The 15,384-nt window shown below is 47.8% G+C and overlaps 1 protein-coding gene across 2 annotated transcripts in view; it reads right to left on the reverse strand.

Annotated features, from left to right (window-relative positions):
• Positions 1-6,338: 6,338 nt before the first annotated feature.
• ANO2 (anoctamin 2) overlaps positions 6,339-15,384 on the reverse strand; it is a 246,767-nt gene continuing 237,721 nt past the window's right edge. For both annotated transcript variants that reach the window (XM_040979008.1, XM_040979007.1), the window contains 2 exons: positions 8,646-8,751; positions 6,339-6,611 (listed from right to left, as the gene is read on the reverse strand). In XM_040979008.1, the coding sequence (XP_040834942.1) occupies positions 6,339-6,611; positions 8,646-8,751 (379 nt within the window). The remainder of the gene's footprint in view (positions 6,612-8,645; positions 8,752-15,384) is intronic.

Genomic DNA, 15,384 nt, shown 5'->3' on the forward strand with positions numbered 1-15,384 from the left:
CCTTTCCCAGAAGCAGCATTCTTCACCACCATATAAGAGACTGGCCCCACAAGGGCTTTATTTAGGCAGATGCAGACATCATTCTCTTGTCCAGGCAGCATGCCACTAACATACCAAGGCCAGCTGTAGTCCACTGTCTAGCTCTGTCACCTGCTTGCTCTGAGTTCCCAGGTAGAGGCACAGCTTCTCCAAGCCTCCATCTGATGGAGTATTTGGATTACCTGTCCCAAGCCCACCACTGGCAGGTCTGGTCAGAGGCCGCAGGTTCTTAGAACTGGACAGAGCTTTCCTCTTCTGGCAAGTGGGTAACACCTGCCCTGCGTAGTGTGGGAAAGAAGGAGCTCCTGTAACCAGACAGGCCACCTGTCAAGGTGATTTCTGGGCCCACTTGCTGGGAGAGAAATATACTGAACCTTCCACACACCCAGAATCCTCAGCTATGATTCCAATGTCAGTCTATAGATTCAACTCAAAAGGACATCCCAGCTTGGAACCAGATCCAGACTGGTTTAATACACTACTCTGGGAATTCCCAGGGACAGCCTGGAATTTGTCCAGTGTGTGTGCAGCCAAGACCCCTCTGAGATTGAAGCTTTTTATGACACACCGGGACAGGGACCTTTGAGGCTCAGATGTGGGGCACGATTTTGTTGTGATCAGAAATCTGTTCGGAAAGGCGCTAGTGTCTCAAAGAGCACCCCATGAGGGGACTGAATGCTCTCCTTGTGTCTCATCAGGGGGTCTCTAATCCTGCCCCCCCTGCCCCGTTCTGCTCCCCCCCCCCACCCCGTTCTTTGGATAGAACGGGCCATGAGGAACTTGGATAAATGAATCTAGTACAAGAGACCTCATCTAGCTTTATTAAAAATTGTGTGGATGGGACCAGTACTGTGGTATAATGGATTAAATTTTTACTTGCGATGCTGGCATCCCATCTGGATGTAGGTTGGTGTCCTGGCTGTTCTACTTCCCACCCAGTTTCCTGCGAGTGTGCCTTGGGAAAGTAGTTGAGGATGGCCCAAGTGCTTAGGCCCCAAGATTTCTCTCTATATATGCAATTCTTTCACATACCTTTTTAAAAGAAGAGAAAACTTCTCGCCTCCCATGAGTCCCCACACAATAAATAAATGAATATAGAAACTGTACTGGTTTGGACCTTTGGCCTGGTTATTACCACGAGGACCACGACATCCACATCTCGTCTTAGAGTAATTGAGTTTGATACCCACTCCAGCTCCTGACTCTTCCTTGTAATGTGTGCTCTGGGAGGCAATAGTGAAGGTTAAAGTAATAGGATTCCTGCCGCTCACATGGGAGACCTGGAATGAGTTCCAGCTCCTCATTTTGGTCTCAGACCCAGCACAGTCATGGTTGCAGACATGTAGGACAAGAATGCAATCTCTTACAGATGTCATCTCTCTTCCCTTCTCTCTCCTCCCCAAAGTAAATAAACACATAAATAAAACAACCTATGCTTGACATCACAGGGAAGGAAAGATGTAAGGGAAGGTGTGTAAGGGGGCACCAGAGGAGGTTCTGGAAGGAAAGAAGAGCCACTGCAAAGAGGAGAGGGGGGTAAAACACCACACCTTAATGAAAGAAAACGGGAAATAAATTGAGACAATAATTGTGTGAGGCAGGTGGATATACTAAAGTCTGGCATTGGCAGTTAAGAAAACCTAGTTTGAGGTTAATAGGGCCCTTTTGTATTTGCCAACAAGTAGCCTGAGAAAGACCAAGTTGGTGCGGTTCCTGCTGAAAGTTGACACCTGTTCTCAGAAGAGTCTGATTTGGGCCACCTGCAGTTGAATACACAGCATGTTAGGCTGTGGGATCCACATTAAAAAAAAATGGTCCCTTTCTGTAGGGCATTGCCCTCACTCACAGTCCTAATTGAGGAAGACTTCCCAGCTTGGAGGCTTCATTCCCTGTTTCCTTCCCTTCTTAGCCAACAGGAAGTAAGAAGGAGGCAGTGCGATTAAGCAGGAAGTTTCCTGAATTCAGCGAATACTGTCTTTCTACGTTCCCATCTGTCCCTTGCTTTGTTCTTGCTTTCTGGAGATGGCACTGCCTAAACCATGGGGCACTCAGGGGAGAGTGTGGGAGTCCCCTGTCTGCTAGCCTGATGAAGCAGATAAGTCATCCACTGCCGTGCAGGAGAATGAAAAAGAGGAGGAAGAAGACAGGAAGCCAGCCAGATGTGCAGACAGAGTGCCTTCAGAGGAAACAGCTGCTCTGTTTTCCAGAATACGCGACTGAACCTGAAAGAATGGTTGGAGGGATGGGGCTGGGAGTGGTTTTGCTCTCTGGCGCCCTCTGCTGTAGCTGGGCAGATGGATGCCACAAGATGGGGGCAAGAACAGAAACTGCCCACGATACTTAGAGAGGATAATTTGGTATCTGAAACACAGGTGCCTAGGACCTGGGCTGTGCAAGGTGAATACAACGTTAATGTTGGTGTTGGAGGATATGAAGGAGTCATCAGTACCACGCCATCACCTTCACTTCTGCCACTCTATCAGGAAGCCAGGATTATTCATGTCAGAACAGGGTGGGTATTGGCCTTATCCATGACCAATGATCATGTCTTGAAAGATACATGTTATAGGGAACGAAAAGAGTGACCGTGGCACAGGAAGGACAAGGCAGCATGAGGACGAGTGGCTGGAAGTCCCTCCCTTTCCCAGACGATCCATGAGAAGAAAGAGCTTAGACATTCTTCAGCAGTACATGGGTGATGCTCGGGTACATGAAAGGACTAACATGGTGTTCTGGAAAGAGCAGGATCCTGGAGCACAGAGGAATGGGACAAGGACATGCAACGCTGGGGGGAAAAACAAACCATGGTGATCGCAACGATCAAAAGTTGGAAACCAACCTAGACCTTTAGAATTTTCCTGAAGTAACCACAACAGCTGGGACATCTAAGCTGCGGCCCGTGTCTGTACGGGAAGAACACTTCTCAGAGACAGCACAGACACAAACATGAGCATGACCCTCACAGTTGAGCCTCATTACATGACTGGAACTCACATCAAGATAAGGTCGAGCGACATTTTAAAATTATTAGAATAAATATTAAAATACTCCCTGCACCAAACAGAGAGAGCAAGAGAGAGAAAATCATACAAAGGAATATCAATCATGCTGATCGCAGAGGCTTTTCCTCTGAAACTCCGGAAAAGCACGGATTAATCGCCATAGCCACGGTGTTTGGTAAAGAAGGATGATGACCTGAGAATGGCTGATCCAGCCAAGTCTTCAACATCCAAGCAACGTCAGGGGATGCTTATGCTCAGAGAATATACTCCTCCAAGACCCCATGTCCTCAGTCAAACAACAGGAAAAAGATCCACATGCCAAGCAGGCAGGTTGACGGGGAAGTTTGTGCCCACCCTACACCTAAGGACAGGGAGAAGCAGGCAGGGCAAAAGTGAACTACAGTAAGTTGCATGAGACATCTCAACCAATCCCACAGGGACAGCAGGAGCTGAGGTGGCCCCTTGAATCGGCCCTAGTACAGGCCTGATGGGGTTCACACCCCTGCAGTCAAGTGGCACCTAGTGTGGGCTGACCCAGGCAAAGGAGTGAGCTTGACGCTGGCAGCTCCCTTCCACTGAAGGAAATTCAAAGGGAACTCCGCTATGACCCTCAGCAGGTGGGCAGTGTGTACCTGGGACCTGAAGGATCTTTGGTGGTCTCTTTATTATTAATTCTTTTTTCCCCCTAAATTTGAAGGCAGACTTTGGCCAACAAAGGAATAAGTATGATAATCTAAAAAAGACTGAAGCATTTTCCTTTTTTTAATGATTCATTTATTATTTTATTTGAAAAGCACATTTTATATAGAGAGAAAGTTCTTCCATTGCTGGTTTATTCCCCAAGTGGCCTTTACAGCCAGAGCTTAGTTCATCTGGAACCAGGGACTTCTTCTAGGTCTCCCACATGGTTGCCAAGGCCCAAAGACTTGACCCATCCTCTGCTGCTTCTGTAGGCCATAAGCAGGGAACTGGATTAGAAATGAAGCAGCCAAGACATAAATAGGTACCCTTAGGGAATACCAGTGCCACAGGCAGAGGATTTGCCTGATAGGCCACCACATTGGGCCCTAGTTTTTTAATTCATTAAAAAAATTGGAAAGGTAGAGCAACAGAGGAAGAGGCAAGAAGGGAGACATAGAGAGACAGAGAGAGATATTCTGGCTCTCTCTAGCTGCACTAAGTAGGAATGGTTCAGGCTGGAGTCAGAAGCCCAGAACTCCATCCAGATATCCCATGTCTATGGCTGCAGTCCAAGTGTTTGGGGCATCTTCTGCTGAGTTCCCAGGTACATTAAAAGGAAGCTGGATTGAAAATGGAGCAACAAGAACTCAAAGTGGTGCCCTTATGGGATGCCAGCACACTGTGCCACATGCTTGCCCTCTCATTCCTGCCCCAATTCATTTTTAATCCCAAACTCTGCTTGGTTATACATGAGTACTGGACAACAAGTAACATTTAGAAGTAAGCTTATTTTGAAATGAACTTGTAAAATCCATGCAAACAAGGCAGTATTCAAAGAGTTCATGGAAAGGCCTGTGAGGAAAACATCATGCGTGGACGTAAAACCCTTTTGCATCAAAATGAGTTTATCATATAATTCCATTTTCTCTACAGTCTTCTTGATATACCCTTCCTATGTTTCATAGTACCCAAAGCACATGGCATTATTTGCTTTGTTTTTTTTTTAATTTTAGTTATTTTGTTTGAGATTAGAAGAGTAGACAGAAATCTTTAGTTAGCTGGTTTACTCCCCCAGATGCATCCAATCTTGGTCTCCCAAGTGGAAGTTGGGATTCAGGTACTTGAACCACTACCTTCTGCTGCCCACAGTATGAATTAGCAGGAAGCTGGAATCCAAAGTGCAGCCAGGGCTAGAAGCCAGATACTGAACCGTGTCTTAATCACTGTGCCCAAAACCCTTTCGTCTCTTTTCATTTTTTGTTTTTTTTTAAAGACTGCATTCACCAACTCTTCCCCAAGGTTCACAGAGCTTCTTAGGGAAATTCTCCTTACTTAGTCTGAGCCCATCTTGCTGCTATGGCTATCACAGATGGTCAGCCAACTCCTCTGGTGTAAGACCCTGCTTACACTTCCACTCAGGCATTACATTGGTCTCTATTCAATCCGACCTGCAAGGAACTGGGGTACGGTCCTGGATGGAGTGATTGGGCAGCTCCCATGCAGCAGATGGGGTTGAAGCGTGTGAGTGGTAATGACAAACGGTGTTTGTTTCTAACCACACACGTAAATCTCTTTACCATAGAGCACTGGGCAGCTACTACCCAAGGATGACATTAGCCTTGCAAGATGTAACCTTTTCCCCAGCTTGGGTCTGCCACTTGCTTGCAGGAAAGGATCAGCTTTATACAACCTGCACCCTCACCCTCTGCTTGTACTTTGCCCTACTTTGTATTTCTCTGTAGTGCAGATCGCCATCCAAAATTGTCTACACATGTTACCTTATCATCTGTTTCTCCCTACAAGAGTAAACTCCACAAGGCAGGGATTGCTTCTCTTTTTCCTTTTATGGTATCTCTAGTCTGGAAACAATACACAGTACACAATAGCAGCTGAAGAAATAGTCATAGGAGGGGAAGGAAGGAAGGCAAGAGAAGGGGATTGGGAATGGGAGAGGCAAGAGACAAGGCCCGAAAGACACGAGATACATTTTTATAAAGACAGTTCCATTTGTTTTATTACTTAAATCTGACCTGCATAAAATGATGGTTAACTGCATTTAGCTCCGAGCATCCTTGTGACATGAATCCATGGGGCCAAAACCAGGCTGGAACTTTGCTCTCTTCACTATTGGGTCCAGGGGCTACAGGTCAGCTCTATCAATTGATCTGCTGTGACAGCCCCAAGTGCCAGTGAATCAGAGAAATTTTTTCATGATTGACAATGGGCAAGGGGTGATCACTTACTGATGGGGGCGAGAAAGGGGCCCTTACTGCCCTTCCCTTGTAGTCTGCAGCCATCTTCAGTGACGTGATGTTGACATGGAAGAGGTCAACTCAGGGAACATGGGAAAGCGCCTGGTGCCTGGGAATGCCTGGGTGGAGACTCCAGTGGCCCTAACCTCTCCAAACAGGACCTACAACAAACTGAAACTCAAAATTTCTAAGCAGCATCAATTTTCTTTCTTGCACTCTCTTCATCTCTCTCCCTTTCTGATTCACATGCATTCCAAGACACCCTCAAACCCAGTCCAGACAGCACACTGGCATGGGTGTGCAGACATGGCACATATGTGCCTCTAGCCACTGCAGCATCCTCTTGTGCAGGGGGCCGGGCTGCTCACACGTTGGTGTGTTGGGAACCAGATGAGGCTCTGCTGCTCAGATGGCTTCGGCCCGAGGGTGCTGAGCTGGCTGCTTGGCTCCTTCTGCTCTGGTTCACACCTCCAGGGCTCCACTGGGCTGGATCATCAGTCACCTTGAGCTTGCCATGCTCCTCTTTCAGGAAGAACTCCACCAGTAAGCTCTTCTCCTTCTTGATCTGGTCACTGATGTCAGTGGGGATGTCTGGTATCATCCAGTCAACAAGGACACTCAGGAACATCACAAGGTTCTGCCAAAAGCCAGGGCAGAAGAACAGTTGAGCAGACAGCCCTGGTTCACGATGTAGTGTTTAGGGACACAGGAGGACAGTGTCATGCCATCAACCCTTGCCTGGCCACAGTGACTGTCTCCACAGCTTGCCATGGGTGTGGTGCCTTGGGGCAGGACGTCTCCATGTTAGTTGGGGATCTCAATCACTGTGCGCCACTGTGCCCCACTGTACCTCGGCATCCTGGTTTGCAAAGTGGAGGATTAATGGAACCTTCCCCAAGAACTGTGGTAGGGATGAGGGAGATACTACATGGCTGAGCTCCTGTCCTTCCAAGGAACTAGAGAGCCCACACCCCATCTCCATGCTCAGGCTGTCTTCACAGGTCTCACTCTCGCTTGCTGGGGTTTGAAGCTTCCAGGGCCTCCTGGTGATTCTTACTATGCCAGCTGTTCCTCTCTTCCCTCTTGGACATCTGTACCACAGAGGGGAGTCTGGTCATTGCCCTGGTGTCTGCCAACTCTACTTGCTACTCACATTCGCCTTCACAGACACCCTGCTGATGCCTGGGTGTGCTCTCTCCGATCCCAAACTATGTGCCTGGTGGCAACAGGCTTCCTTCCCCTGGCCACTCGGTTTCATTCCTTCTCTTGTATACACCTTCCTTCTCCTGGGAGCATTCTCTGAGTGCCTGGTATGGCCCAGCAGTTCACCCCTGCTGTATGCAATGGTGACATTCTCTCTCGGGCTGCTCATCTGTCTTCTTCCCGCTGAGATCCTGGGCCAGAGAAGACTTGGGGAACCAACTGCTGCTTCCCGAGGCTCCTGGGCGACTTGGTGCCTGGGAAGTGCTTTCTCAGGCATTATTCTCTTCCTCTCAAGCAGCTCTCATGGCGCAGATGATATGGTACACGTGGGGAAGACCGTGGGGCTCTTGCAGGGGGACATCTAAGTGATCTTTCAAATGTATCAGCCCATCTCCACAGAGGAGGAATAAGTGATTCTGGGAGAAATTCTAGCTGAAGGGCTTCTCTACTTCCTGGGCTGAGGGACCAGGGGGCAGGATACTTAAGAGGTCTCCAGAGAACTGCCAGCAGAGAATACAAAAGCAGGAGGGAGCCAGAGAGAAAAGGATCCTGGCTTGTACACAGACCTTGCTTGAAGACTGGCAGGACCCCGAGTGGGAACTGAGGGCCCAGGAGTTCAGAGAATCTCCTCGATGCAACTGGAGATGTAGCTATTGTTCTGAGATAGGAATCTCTAGGGCTCAAGTTTGCTATTCATCTGGGGGATAGCGAGATGGCTCCAGGGACGCTTCCCACCAGATGTCTCAGGGGCCAAGACCGCAGTCACAAAGGAAGGAGCCAGGACCCACAAGAAGAAAAGGTTCAGAACTTGAACCCGTGGGGGCTGCAGAGGTTGAGATGGGCTGGCTGTGTGAATGAAGCGGGAGACTCCAGTTTCACCTGCTCTTCCCACTTTCCTTTCTTTGTCTGAGATTGAAGGGGAATCCGGCCTCACCCTGCAACTTACTCCACATCTATCCTGTAATCTTATTCTTGGTTTTCATTCTCCTTCTGCAAAGTCCACCCATGAAAGGAAGTTCTCATTGTAAGTCCCCCTTCCCTGCCCAGCGACGAGAACATTGACTCTGCAGTCACCTAAGGGAGAGCCAGCTGTCCTTCCCACAGTCATGGATCCAACTAGCCATGCTGTAAAATATCTGAAATTTCACTGTACTGAACATGCAATCTTTTCATTGTCGTCATTATTCTTCAACAAACACAGTCTAACAATCAGTGACACTGCATCTATATTATATTCAATATTATGGATCATCTAGAGATGAAAGTATACAGGAGGATTGTGCAGGCTACATGTAAAGGCTGCAGCATTTTACAGAGGGGATTTAGGAGACCACAGATTTTGGAATTGGTGGGGGGTGTCTTAGAACCAATGTCTCGTAGATACCAAGGGACAACTCTAGAGTCACAAGACTTTACCCATGCAGCCTGAACTTTAATATTTTAATAGCCAATTCTTAAGTGAATTTACCTGGAAGATGATGACAAAAGCCAGACGGGCAGAGAGAACAGACCAGTACTGTCTGGAGAACTCATATGCATTCGGGGCCCACGGTGGCTCTCGGTAATCCTTAAACCTGTCCCAAGAGAAATGTTGGTGTTGAGATGGGGGAGAGACAGAGAAAAAGATGGTACTTCTCTGGGTTACCTAGGGCTCAGAGCAGCAGGCATGCCCTTGGCCTCAGACTGGGGAAATGTGAGACAGACAGAGGAAATCCGCAGCCCAGACAACTCATGTCTGTGGAATAAAAGGACCCAAGTCCAAAATAAGCCAATGCCAACATAGACTCCTTCTCTAGCATCTCCCAAATCTGTCCCTGGCATCAGGATTCTGCTTCCCCAGAGAGGTCAAGGCTAACATGGGCAAGTGGGTCCATCTGGGTTGAGAGGGCTAGGGAGACCTGGAGATGCCTGGTATGCTGCTCTGTGGCCTGTGAGCTCAGTGAAGATGCAGGTCCCAGCACGGAATCCTGGGCTTCTTCCTAGCTATGAGCGCCAGAAGAACTGGCCTTGGCTTATGACAACAGCTGCCATCTTGAACCAAAAGAAACTCAAGGTTGGATGCTCATAGGATGGGAGGGTTGACACTTGTCATAGTTGATTAGGACTCTGCTTAACCAACAACCATCTGTACAACCTGCACAAGTGGCTTAATCAATACTTGATTAAGACTGTGTGTCCTAAGTCCCGGTCTCATAAGTTATCCCTTACTCCTTCCTTATCCCCCATCCTGGGATGGTTCATGCTGACACTAGCTTGTTTTGTATCCACATTTTTTTTTCTGAGTCTGAAAAAAATGACAAGAGCTAGTGTCAGAACTACAGCCCTTGATGGAACTATTTTCTCTGTGGAATGCAGCAAGTTCTGCAAGGCTTGGTGCCATCCAAACCCAGGGCTGGAGGAAGAGGTATCAGGGCCACCACGCAATGAGTGTGTGGCTGCTGAGGAAGGCAGGGCAAAGAGAGGCTGGGAAGGCAACAATCAGATGCCAAATGCTCAAGATTGTGCCTATCCCCGCGTCAAGGGCTTTTACCTTTTTCCACAGCAGTGCTGGGCAGGCACTATGACCCCCTATACAGCCCAGGAGGAACCTGCAGTTTAGAGAAGTTCAACTTTCTGGCCAGGGAGAGTTGATACCCAGGTAAGAACATGCATCTGACTAGATTCAGACTTCTCTCAGTGGTCCCAGAGCAAGCACCTCCCCAACAGCTGCAGTTGGGATGGGAGGGATTTATAAACAGGAGATCTTTGGTCCTCTCCCCTGAGCTGAAACAACCAGCTGCTTTGAAAGATCTGCGTAAAATCACAAATCCAAGAAGCCATGAGAGAAGAAGGGAAACAGAAACCAAGAGGAAAAGAGAGTTCACATACAAAGGTAGAAAAAGGCACAGCGAGTCGGTCAGAGAGACAAACAGAGAGGTGGATGCTGAGCCTCCAGTGAGGGCTTGGCAAGAGGCCAGGAGCTGCCCCTTTCCCACTAGGATCCCTGACTCCCCAACCCCCACGCAGCCCAGCCCTCTTCCAACAGCTGATCACAGCTGTCACAAGCTGGGTTTGACACTGGATGAAAAGCAAAGCTGACTGCAACCCATCGGAGCACCACGGGATTCATCAACATGGCTGTAGACAGAAACTCGGCCAGCTCCAGACAGTCCTAGCTCATGGGAGAAGGGGAGACTGTAGACAAATGGATAAGGACACCTTAGGGGTGGGAAACGACCAAACCCACTTACCTTCCTGTAGCCCCCGGAAAGAATCCCATGGCAGACAGCAAATTAGCCTACTCCTCCAGAGAAGGAGTGCTACCCAAGTGCAGGCATGCACGTGCACACACACACACACATGATCAGGCCAGTCTGTCCTGCAGCCAGTCTGTCCTGCAGCCGTGAATATACACTTCTCTTGCTGTCTAGCTCCATCTATAAAGAAACAGCTGCTCGCTGACCTTGGTCTAAGAGCCACTGCTCGCCCTACTTGTTTCCAGTCTGAAAAGAATCCATAAATAATCTAATTCTGGTTCCACCTCTGCGCCTCACTCCCCCAGCTTTTGGAAATGCCACTTTGCTCTCCCCGAGTGTCCAGAACATGTTTTGAATCTAACAGGCACATCCATCTAAGCGAGTATCTGGAGACAGATGAACACACATATCTGTCCAGAGAGCTCGACTTGAAAATACCTCCACGCAGATGTGTCAGGAACTCGGAAGCAAGCCACGCCACAGACAAGAACAATGAACAAGTTAATGAATTGTGCATCTGTTCCCATTTCTCTTTCCAAAACTAGTTTTGCGAAAATGACGGCTGACAGGAGCAAACGGGGGAAAGTACTTCTTTGACAAGTTTTAGAAAAGACGGAAAGATAATACTTATTATCCACGATACTTTCTGAATACTTTTGTTTCACGCTGGTGCACACACACACACACAAATGTAGCTGCTGAAGAAAACAATTACACATCCCCACAGTGCGTCATGCACTGAATTTTTTTTTCATTCTGTTCTATTCTTTCCTCTCCTAATCTAGCCTTTCAAATGCTGATCATAATTCACTTAAGTGATTTCATGAGCTACTAATGAGGCACAATTCAGAATTTGCCAAGCCTGATTCCAGCAAACCTCTGCCATAGGTCAATGACTGGCTGTTTACATTTCAACGTAAGTTCGGATTTCATAACTTTTTGGAAAAAAAATTCTTCCTAGATCAGGCTTATCAAATGTTTTCATTAAGCAACCAGAAGACATTAACTAAACAAAGAGATAATTAGGTTGAAGAGTGAAAATGTTCACAGAAGACAGTGGTTAATGGACTTTATTGCTTCCGCCACTGTGATAATGGTCTGTGGTGTTTGTTTTGTCTCTGAGCTGCAGAAGTTTTACGTCCTGAGGTTGGCCAAGACTGAACACCACCTCCCGCAACTTCATACTCTGTCCATGTCCAAGTCATCCTCTCGTCCTGATGCTCCAGGTACTCTTCTCCAAGACGAGCCCAAACCTTCCAGGTCAGAGACGTCAGGAAAATGAAGTGTCCCTGTGAGAGGCTCAGCACAGTACGCTGCTGCCCTTCTCTCTGTGTGCTGAAGGCAACTGGGGAACACACCCCTCGGGCCTGAGAGGACAGAGCCCCCCGATGGCTACTCCCCATTTCTCCTATGCTCCCACCATGTGCTGAGGCAGATACAAAAGAATCAGCCGCTGCAAGGGGCTTTGCTTGGGTGTCCAGGTCAATGGCATGACACGGGCAACCCTCGGGCCAGGAGCAGGAGGCCCCTGGAAAGAGGGAATTTCAGTTCCATTCCTGTCAAAGTCAAATGCCCTCCAAGCCCACACCTATTCCCCTGACTTGAGGGGCTTTGGTCTTTCTAAACTGCAATGCTGGGTGAACCCCTTCATCTGGCCAACTCCTGACTACTGATGGTGATTCCCAAGGGGAAGCAAGGATTTGGTTTGTGGGAGGATAGCTTCACCGACATTCCCAGATGCTGCCCTCCTGTCCTTCCAACCCTCCTTGACTTGATGGCAGTCTCCCCCTGAGCCTACTAATAATCACAGATGTTCAATAATGAAACAGGCAAGAGTGTGTACAAACTAACTCTGCATGTGGAGCAGTGATGCCTATAATGAAGACTGAGTGGCTCCCATATCTGACTGTCCACTTTGCAGTCCACAGCATGGACCTGGCAGCATGTGTGGTCCGGGGCTGAGGGCACGGAAGGCATGCACATGCACTCTCTACACCTCAATGATGTGCAAGAATGCATGGTGTGCACGCTTAACCACAGAGGAAACCAGCCGCAAGACAAGACATGTGAAATGTAATTTCTGGAAGCTTCTTCAGAACACAGACACAATTGCTTCCCACGGAGAAAGTAACTGAGTGAAGGATGAGAAAGGAGCACTCTCTTTTCTGTTCGTTTTCTTTTTCTTATACACGCATATGAACTGCTTTCCTAATAAATAAGATCACAGTCTCAAAAGAAGAATGTGATGGATAGCAACATCCAGTGCTTCTACTCCAGGTTGGCAGGGAGAGAGGATGATGATAGTGTGAAATGGCATAGATTTTCACAATAAGTCAAACTGGCACACACACAAACGCACACACAAATCAACTCTTTGTGCTAGCTTTAAAATTGCATGACTATGTTCCCTGTGAGGTTCTAACAGAAGCCCCTTTTCGTGGCTGTTTTCTTTGAATCCATCTCTTTCTGGTGAAAAGCCAAATTGCCTGAATTCAGTGTATGTGTGACTTAAAAAATAAGATCCCATGCACTCCAACTATTGTCAAACCAACCCTTGAGACAATAACGTGAGGGGCCACACATTCAAGTGATGTTTATGCAGATAGACTCCCTGGGGAATGGTCACCATTGGGCACTGCCCTGGTTCCTGCAGGTAAGATGGCAAGGACTGGACAAGGCTTAGTGCTGGAATGGTTACTGCTGGCTCTAGACAAATCAATATACTATAAGTGTCATTCTGTAGCAACTATTAAAAAAACAAGAAAGACTCCTCAGAAGTTCTTTATTGCAAAGCCCCATTTTTCCCCGATGTGAAAACCTGGAGGCAGACATGGAGGAGAGGCTCTTGGCTTAGATTCCTCCCCACCCTTCCTCCATTCTCACCTGCAGGGTAACTGACATTGGTCACACTGCGTCATGGCACAGAACCCCTGTGTGTGCTGGCCATCCACTGTCAGATGGATGGTTTTATAGCTTACAGAGGTTTTATTTCTCTGCAATTCATGAGTACATGCATCCCTCAATCCCAAACAGTGGCATGTAAACATTTTGAAATAGCCCCAAAGGAAACAAATGTCATATTAATGTCGAACATAATTACAATTTTTTAAGATTATTATGCCATCTGAGCAAGCGATGTTTAAGACTGCCTTCTGAGATTGGCCTTCAGCGAAGGGAAAACAAAAATGTCCAGGCAATTAAAAACTAACAAGAACCATGTTCATCTAGAAGTCGATAAATGTCAGGAAAGGCAACACCCGGAAAAGCTGACTCCACCTCTGCTTTCAGCCGGAGCATATGCAAGGCGACCATGGACTGGGAGGGAGTTCACCTCTGCACCAACTTGACATGGGGCCTCAGAGTATGGAAGCAATTAGGCCCTGCACCAAATCCTTGCCAGAGTCTCCCAAGGATACTGCTTCTGGATGCTCAACACCCCTCAAACAGAGCCACTGGTTTGACCATGACCCCTGGTCAGGCCCTGCTCCCCTCCTGCCTAGCCAAGGGCCAAGGCACCCTGCATCCTCCAGGACATGGTGACCCCTTGACCCCATGTTCAACGGTGACTAATCGTGCCAGCAGACTGCCGTCACAGGACTGTGTGTACAGCAGCCCTGCCGAGGCAAGCGCCACTGCAAAAATGCTGGGAATGCATCTCAAACTCTCCAACAGGCAGCAGAAACTTGTCCTAACTTCTCCTGCTATTTTTAAGACACCTCCATTCCAGGCGAGGCGGGAGTTGGAGCCCGAGAAATCAGTTTTATTTGACCACATTTATCTCCAGAGGTCACTGAAAGCTAAGAATATGAAGGGTCATTGAGTTCCCAACACTATTTGCCAGAATATCAGGGAACACTGCATTTCCCACCATGGAAGCAGGAACACGCTGGCCCAGGGACTGGGTGTAGAGCTGCCCTGGTTCTCACAGTAGTGGTCCAGCACAGTCATATCTCCATACTGACTCTGTCTGTCTGTCTCTCTCTCTCTTTCTCTCTCTCTCTTACACACACACATACACACCACACACACACCACACATACACTCGGTTGTGCCCCTACGTGCTAAGTCTCCAGAGCAGGTTTATGCAGTGTGCAGAGGTACCACTTTCCTGAGCTAGTGATTCCCATTAGTATTTCCTACTCACCTGGGAAAGGTAGCCCATGAAATACACCTTTCTGAATCCTTTGTTGACCTCGCTCTCTAGACACCTGCGCTCAATGGCGAGGCATCTCTCCCTCAGTATAAGCCCACAGTCCTCATGCTGTGAAGTCAATGATCACCCCTATGCAAAGAGTTTTCTGAAAGCCCCTGATGATTTCCCATGATGATTTCTGAAGCTCTACACATCTTAATCTGACCCACTGGTGCTTGTTGACTGGCTTTCCTTTTTCCCTCCAGCCTTCCCTTGCGTAACTCACCATCTCAGTCGAGCCCTGTGCCCTAGAACACAGTGTCCTTCTTTGAGACTTTCAGAGGGGTGAATGGAGGAGTCATTGGAGTTAAGAAACAGAAAACCCTTTCCTGTTGTCCAAGGAAGGAGGGACAAATTAAGAGAAGCAGAACAAGAGGGGGGAAGTTCGCTTTTTAACCCTTTTGTATCCTAGTTAGATGATAATCCCTACAAAGGGATTAACCTGGCTTAAAACAAAACAAAAGAAGTATGTTCACAAGTGCTACTGGGAGATTATCCTGTCAGGACCAAGATCAGGGATCCTGTAGTGTCTGTGACAGACCAACTTAAGCAACCAGTGTTGGCCTCACTTCTGTTCACAAATCACTCTAGAGTTGGTCCCCACTGTATTTGGAAGGGAAAGGTCCATGGATAGGCTTTTTTTAAAAAATTCATTTTAAAGGATATGTTCCTAAAAATCTCTGCAGTTGTAGAGATTCTTAGCTACTTAGCTTTCTAAGCCTAAGCCTGATTTTCCTTCTATGTAAAGTGAACATTTGCAAGGAGATTTCTTCGACCCC

This window comes from Ochotona curzoniae, unplaced genomic scaffold (assembly GCF_017591425.1).
Source record: "Ochotona curzoniae isolate NIBS_2020 unplaced genomic scaffold, NIBS_Ocur_1.0 contig_2927, whole genome shotgun sequence".
Classification (NCBI taxonomy): Eukaryota; Metazoa; Chordata; class Mammalia; order Lagomorpha; family Ochotonidae; genus Ochotona; species Ochotona curzoniae.